At 45.4% G+C, this 8,173-nt stretch overlaps 1 protein-coding gene across 1 annotated transcript in view; it reads left to right on the forward strand.

Annotated features, from left to right (window-relative positions):
- Positions 1-8,173, forward strand: part of LOC106804799 (GTPase-activating Rap/Ran-GAP domain-like protein 3) — a 66,625-nt gene that overhangs the window by 40,701 nt on the left and 17,751 nt on the right. The window contains exons 7-12 of the mRNA XM_014806146.1: positions 257-323; positions 2,669-2,771; positions 5,524-5,622; positions 5,917-6,020; positions 6,629-6,734; positions 7,333-7,580. Of these exons, the coding sequence (XP_014661632.1) occupies positions 257-323; positions 2,669-2,771; positions 5,524-5,622; positions 5,917-6,020; positions 6,629-6,734; positions 7,333-7,580 (727 nt within the window). The remainder of the gene's footprint in view (positions 1-256; positions 324-2,668; positions 2,772-5,523; positions 5,623-5,916; positions 6,021-6,628; positions 6,735-7,332; positions 7,581-8,173) is intronic.

Genomic DNA, 8,173 nt, shown 5'->3' on the forward strand with positions numbered 1-8,173 from the left:
GTGTGTGTGTGTGTGTGTGTGTGTGTGTGTGTGTGTGTGTGTGTGTGTGTGTGTGTGCGTGCGTGGACGCCGCGTGCGTCCGTACAGTAGTTGTTTACAGTTTTATATTTTTTGTGTTATAATAATAAAAGTGTTGTTGTGATCGTAATTTTAACACAGTTTGTAACAGGAAATAATGGAGACATGAAGAATATTAGTTATGTATACATTGACGTAGGACGCCGCTTACCAGTTTTACTATTCCCCATGCAATCAGTTCTTTCTCCAATATGGAAAAGATAGAGAAGGGACCACGAGAGATATTCAGTCCGGAAATTCAAAAGGTGAGTCGCTATAACACTTGGCATTAACAACATATAATTATACGCCTATGCACTATAGACGTTGTCGCCTGTCGTTTGGAGGTTTGGCTGTGGTCGATATGTAACGCGTAAAAAACGCCGCCTTTCCGAGGTTTAATCGTAAATTGTTCGAAAAAGAGTAGACTTCTACTGTATGTCCGACTGAGCGGAACGTTTGCATGAACCACGCTTCTGGCGGCAATGACGACGCGTCGTAAAATTTGCAGGGTGCCGGAAAATTATAGCATTTGCTCTGAAACGTCAGAGCGAGCGACAGAGCGTACGAGACGGCCTCCGAGCCGCGCCTGCTTATGCTCCCTTATACAGGAAATCATCCCGTTTACGCCTTCGGATGAATGTCTATTCTATTCTGTATTCGCGATGACTCGTCAGAAACAGCCATGCATGGCTTCGCCTGAGTCAATTAGCAGATCCATTAATACCTTTTATTGAAGTAGAAACGGAGTGTTGATATACGGGCGTGCCGCGCATAAGTAGCTCGTCAATGAGAGAAGCTGCGACAGCTAATATCACCACTTCTACATGCACCAGCAACTGTGCGCCTACACAAAGAAAGCGCGCATTTACAGGCTTTTATGCTGAATTAGCAAATCATTTATTTTTGCCTAAGAATGGAGTGCCGAGCCTACGACGTTGTACTTACGTTGAGGCCACTTTATTGAACGTGCAGAAATCATCTCATGTTCAGCTGCCAATAACTGCCAAGTCAGCCACGGTTGCTACTCAGTTCAGTATTCTCCTTCTTCTGATACAGCCAGAACTTCATATAGCGTGTGTATGGATTATTTTGTACCTATTTAGCACATCTAATGCGTAATAATTGCGTTTCGTAGATTATGGTGGAATCATCGGCCATGTACTTCTTGCAGGTCATGTTTGAAACGCAATGCTGTCATTCATGCGCATATTTACTCGCAACGCGCGTACCTACCGCATGTGCATTGCCGCTTTACAATATTAGCTATATGGCTATTAGTTGGTTGGACTACGAATGAGTGTTACTAAATATTTTAGCAACCTCGTTTATACGGCGGTAATCAGCCGAAATCCACCATCTCATCGCTTTTTTTCTCAAATCCTCAAATCCGCTTTTATTTTCTTCTCGCTCTGTTCACGTTTTTTTCTCGCCCTTTCAGATGCGTCTATTTCCTTCTCACATTTTCTACTCTCTCTTTCCACATTTTCTCGTTCGTTAAGCGTTACTAATCATAGAGAGCGCGCGTGTTCTAATAGAATTTATTTCAACGCTTTTCAAAAGCACAAGCGTGTTGAAATAAACAACATTTGGTTTCACGCAGCGTGATAAAAAATGCAACGATCGCGTGCCAAAGCAAAAAATTGCATTCAATATAACTAATGCACGCAACCAACCTATCGACTACCCACCGAATGACGACGAAACCACGCTTCATTTAACATTAATTTATCGTCTACATTACTATTGCGAAGCAATTTCTGAAAGCGCTGATAACAACGTAGTTTCGAGCCTATAACGACCCAGCTTTAGCCGCGTTTCGACATCAAACCAATGTTAGAAATTCTCGCAACAAGATTTCATAATGAGATCAGCAATCTCCCCTGCTGTAATCAGATAACAAGCAGAGACAAAATTTAAAGCTCAGTCTATATATCGTACGATCGCTCTATATACGTCAACGTCGCTACTTTGACATAAACTTTGACAGGCTATATGTATGGCAAATGCACACAGCGGTCAAGCGTGGCCGGCTCTATTCCGGTGGCCTAGGAGGGCTATCATATAGGATGAGTAAAGGTCAGCGTTATTAGACAATTAAGTAGTCGTAGTGGTAATCATGTTCCCAGCCTTATATGCGCGTATGTTGGTCCTCCTGGGCTCCATAGTCGAGCTCCGACAGCGCATATTTATCTAAATGGACAATGATCGACCCGGATAAGAAAATCAACACGCGTGCGTCATTTTGTTACCGATGACCTATTTGGAGCAAGTGTGAAATAGAGCTATATTAGACACCCGTACAAAACCCATGTAGGCGATACGCTGTACTAGCCGCCCGAAATCGGAGAGGAAAAAAGTCAAAAATTTACCTGCCCCTTTATTTCGCACACAGGGTTGAAAATATCAAATATTTACATTAACACCCACCAGAAACCACTCGGTAACAAGTTCTTTTGTTCGTTTTCTCTACGCACGTGGAGCATAGCGTCTTTGTAATGGCGTCGATACTTTCTGCACACTTTTGCAACACTGCTGAGATTTTATGAATTACGCTCGCATATGGGTATGCTATAGCAAGCGGTATAGCAATTATATGTATGTTTTTCAGGACCTGCTGCTCTTAGAGGAACAAGAAGGTTCGGTAAATTTCAAATTCGGGATCGTGTACGCGAAGGCGGGTCAGACGTCGGACGACGAGTTCTTCAGTAACGGTGAGGCGACGTAAAGATTACCCGGTTCGATAGACTGTACATGTGACCTATGGTGTCGAAACATGCAGATGTAGATGTAGATAAAAATATAGATGCAGATACAGATGCAGATGCAGACATAGATATGGATGCATATGCAAATACAGGTGTATATGCAGATGTTGATGCAGCAGATGCATATACATGTGTAGATGCAGATGTCGTGCTCACAAAACCTAGTTTCTTGCTCAAGAAACCAGGGTTCTTGCCATGAAACTAGGCTTCATGGCATGAAACCTGGTTTCTAGCCCTATAACCGCAGTTATAGCTGGAATCTTAGTTTCTTGAGCAAGAAATAGGGTTTGGGAGCAAGAACCTAGGTTTCAGCAAGAAACCCACTTTCAACCGCGCCATTTGTATCATAATTTGAGAAACCACGGTGCTCACAAAACCTAGTTTCTTGCTCAAGAAACCAGGGTTCTTGCCATAAAACTAGGTTTTATGGCATGAAACCTGGTTTCTAGCCGTATAACCGCAGTTATAGCTGGAATCTTAGTTTCTTGAGCAAGAAACTAGGTTTCAGCAAGAAACCCACTTTCAACCGCGCCATTTGTATCCTAATTCGAGAAACCACGATTCCTCGCACGAAACCAAAATTCCAGCTATAACTGCGGTTATAGGGCTAGAAACCAGGTTTCATGCCATGAAACCTAGTTTCATGGCAAGAACCCTGGTTTCTTGAGCAAGAAACTAGGTTTTGTGAGCACGAAACCTGGTTTCGTGCGAGGAACCGTGGTTTCTCGAATTATGATACAAATGTCTTGCCATACACACACACCTCGCGTGCGGAAATGCACGCAAATGCCCTGAACCGGTTCGCGCAGTCAGCGGCCAGAACACTCCGATTCCACGACTTCCGCTCGTTTTTAACACGCGGGGTCATTAAAAACGAGGATGAACTATTGTACTGTCGGAATGCGGTTTCATGTTCTCTTGCCTACCTGCTGCACGAGATCGTATCGATTCGTACCGTAGGCGTTATACTCCACGCGGCCATTTCTGCTGCGATTTTACCTTTTGCGAGTTGGATATATATTTGCCAAGCGATAAGCCCCCCGCACTCGACTGTGCGGGAAAGAAACACACTTTTGCTGTAGTACAGGCTGCATGCCCACCGCTAATGAATGAAACCCCATCGGGATAGCATCGTGTGTGATTCACAAAGACATCAATAGTGCATGACACGCACATGTCCGCTCCGCCGATGCACTGATCACTCGGCAGATTTCGTTGCTGCCGCCGCATTAACATGTTGCGGCGTCGACGGCGCCATTGAGTTCGCGTGCTCGACGTCTTGCGTACCCAAGACACGTTTACCACTCGACCGTTATTACGAAATGCAACGTGCCTAATGTGCTCGCGTGCGCGTGTAGTCGCGAGAGTATCAGTGGCGTGTATACGTAGCGAGAGCTTGCTAGCGTGCAGCGGCATCGTACTCGTGCCTCGTGTGTTAGCGTGAGAAGCCAAAAGATGGAGAACCTGTTAGCGCGCGGCCACGCGACGTGCGGTGGCAGTCTACGATTCAGTATAATCTGTTGACCTGTGAACTCTCCGCTGTTTACTAACTAGAGCTCATTTGATTTGGCGCACACAATCAAGCGCTGACATTTTTATTGACCAGCTGCCGTCTGATTAAAGACAGACTTTAATAAGAATGTCGGGTAGATCCCCTAACGAGGTGTAATGCAGTCGCAGCTAGAATGTCGGTACGCCTGCAACTCCCTCTATCGGCGAACTCGCTAACTTTTTACATTTTCATACGACGAATCTCTACTCTAGCAAAGGATGTCTTTGATTAATTTAATTAGAAATAATATTTTCGTTTACAGTGTACTGCACAAAGCTCGTTATTTACGCGATGAATCTTTGCGCGAAGTTGTCAATATTTTCTCCTTTCTGCGGCGAAATATCTGCTGGTGGTCTGAATATGCATGTGCAGCGCGGCTTTAACTCATTGTTACCGCGCGCTTCGCTTTGCTCACATTCGTTACAATTACATGCGGCCGTCGTGTGCTCGCCAGCATTTTCTGATGCGCTTAGCGCGGGCGCGACGATAATGTTTGGGTTGAGATTGAAGCCCAGTGACACGATAAGCCATGGGACTAGCGCTGCTGCCAGCGCTGCATTAAATTATGGCCTTCGACGATTCAGCTGGATTAACGCGTAGTTCCACCGTTGATGACGTCACGTAACGTCACGTGGGTTCAACAATACGATGGGAAGCTGGCGCGCGTGCTTTGCAGTGTGCGTGCATGCGAGCGATCGTGTGTGCGTGCGTTCTAAACAGCGCACGTACGCGTGCGCGCATATATACGTGCTCGTTATGGACACTTAATTACGCGGGACAGGGTCTCAACGATCAATGATCGTATGCATATCGAATCAGACGCGCCTGTCGGCACTCGTGATCAAGCGTCAACGGGACAGAGCCGTAGCCGCGAGATCCATCGCGCGGCAAATGTCATGGCCGCACACGTCCCGCCACGCGTTAATTATTCAGCTAGGATTCGCCGATGACAGCGGCAAGTTATTGCTTTGATGACTATCCGCGAGCGCAAGCAAACGAACCTGAGCACGCGATTGTCGAAACCACGCAAAACACGCACGTTCTACAATAGCCCCGGCTGCCGCGTGCTGCTACTGTTATGCACGGCCGCGCATTACATTAAAATGCCAATGCAATCGCCGACTGATGTATTTTATTGCCTCTCAGAGAACGGAAGTGAAGAATTTAAAAGATTTATTGACCTATTGGGCGGCAGAATCACGCTGCGCAACTGGGACCGATTCAAAGGTGGCTTGGACGTTAAAAGTAAGTGGGCACGCTCGCGATCAAATGCGCAGCATCGGGCAACCGAGTTCTCCACTCGTGGCTTTTAGCCGTAAATTGGTGAAACAACGTTGTTGTTTACGATTTCAACTTAGCCATTCTTATCTCGTCGCCGCAGTTGACCGACATTAAGAACATCGTAATTTCCATATTGATTTTCGGATCAGCAGCTTCGGATAGTTCGTACATCTGTTCGTCGCTGTACATGCATGCCGCGCCTTGAGTGAGTATAACGCGCGCAGCGCATGCATGACTCGTGTGTCATCATCTCCCCAGGCAATACGACAGGTATGGAGTCAAGATACACGGTGTTCGAAGGCCACGAGATCATGTTTCACGTATCGACGTTACTTCCGTATTCCAGAGACAACCGACAGCAAGTATGATATCTATCTATCTATTGTGTGTGTGTGTGTGTGTGTGTGTGTGTGTGTGTGTGTGTGCTTGGTGTGTTTGGTGGTGGTGTGCTGTGTGTGTGTGTGTGTGTGTGCGTGTTGTGCTAAATTTGTTGTTTTTTTTTAACGTCTTTTTATATGATAATGGTATATGTATTGTATATATTGTAATATATATATATGTATGTATTATGATTTATATATTAATTTATATATATATGTATGTATATATGATATATAATATATTAATTATTATATATACACCCATCATAGACACAGAATATTAGTCGTATTGCAATCTGAGTGATCGCTCGCGGGATGTATGTTGGGCGTGCCGCAGTGTGGCGTTGCGGTGCGTGCAGATGCCTGTGTCAGGCAGTGGGACGGAGCGCGCGCATCAGCAGTGGCTAATCAAATCAGATCACTGATGTGCCAAACCAATATAACGCCCGTGCTTGACAGGCACCTACGAGATCGGATCGCGTGGCGGCGCGTTAAGCTAGAAGACTGACATACATGCCATCGTGGGCATGTAAATTATCGCCCATGTTTTTCTTTGTCGCGACTATATTTATACGGCTTTCCATTCACAGGTGGAGAGGAAGCGAATATTGGCACGATATTGTAAGGCATCGTGTTCCAAGAGCAAGCGAGGCTGGCGACGTGCCATGCTTTTCAAAGCCTTGTATGCTAAAGTCGGCAAATTACGCGTATGCCATTTATTTGCGATCATTGACTCTAAATACATACACGCGCCGTATTTACAACGCGCGCGTGTGTGTGTGTGGTTGTGTGTTGTGTGTGTGTGGTGTGTGTTGTGTGTGTGTAATGCTTGTGTGTGTGTTGTGTGTGTGTGTGTGTGTGTGTGTGTGTGTGTGTGTGTGTGTGTGTGTGTGTGCGTGTGCATTTGTCTAGAAATGACATTAACGGTTAAACGCATGCAGATGAAACTCTAAACATTTTAATCAATTAAACGGTCCACCTGCTCTGCTAAATGCGATAATATTTCAACCAAACCTATTCAGCAACGCCTATAATGAGCTCTTTGCAAAGACAATAAATTTTCATATTTTTGTTTTGTTTATCGAGCCACACACGTGTATATCCAGCTGTAAAGCTTATCATTAAATGCGAAGCGCCCGGCCATACAGCATTCTCTGCTCCTGCATGAATAATTAAAATTATGTCCGCAACGAAGCTCTTTTTGATACGTGCCAAAGGGTGGTCCGGCCTTCCTCTATATTCATATTTCAACGCCAAACCTTTGATGCTGCCATGATTCCTGACCGTATCTCAGATATTTTCGCGCTGGTGACGTACAATCGACAGTTGGACGCCTACAGGCTGTGGGTGTGGTCCGAGGAAGCGGTGCCTCTCTTCGGACCTACTCTTCCCTGTCCACCCCTCTTCCAGGACCCGCAGCAGTTTCGCGATTTTCTTCTCGTCAAACGTAATCATACTTTATACTCTTCAACACGCTTCGATGAATTGTTCTCATCCATTCTCAACGCTCACAGTGACTTAATCTCAAAGCCGATAGCCCCGGTACAATTCAATCGGAATTCTAGGAAAATGTCAATTATTTTCTACGGCGGTCTAAAATGAAGCGGGCGTTTGGTTGAAAATGAGGTATTCGCGCTGTATATTCATATCATCGATCACGGGAACGGGAAAATGTTTTGCTAATAACAAATTGACGACCGGCCCCCAGAGGTTTAGGTCTGGGATAATCATCTCGTATGACAGACATGGATACGTGTCGGCATGAATTTCATGAGAGGTGGTCGCGTAACGCATGCACCCACCACCCGTTAAATGCTTGACGTTTTCGTAAAATCTGCCTATATACACAACCTGTGGATGAAAAGCGATTTACTATTCATGAATCTTGATGACTAGTGCGCCATTCTGGCCGTCTACTTTCAGCCGATTTCATTTTGGTAATTGGGTTATTAAAAGGTCACTGTTAGCGAGTTAGTCTGAGTTAGCGAGAGAGAGAGGGAGGCCGAGTGATAGAGGGAGCGAGCGACCGAGAGAGAAAGAGAGAGAGAGAGAGAGAGAGAGAGAGAGAGAGAGAGAGAGAAAGAGAGAGAGAGACAGACAGACAGATAGATATAGATAGATAGACAGACAGACAG

This window comes from Priapulus caudatus, unplaced genomic scaffold (genome assembly GCF_000485595.1).
Source record: "Priapulus caudatus unplaced genomic scaffold, Priapulus_caudatus-5.0.1 Scaffold88, whole genome shotgun sequence".
NCBI classification, from domain to species: Eukaryota; Metazoa; Priapulida; class Priapulimorpha; order Priapulimorphida; family Priapulidae; genus Priapulus; species Priapulus caudatus.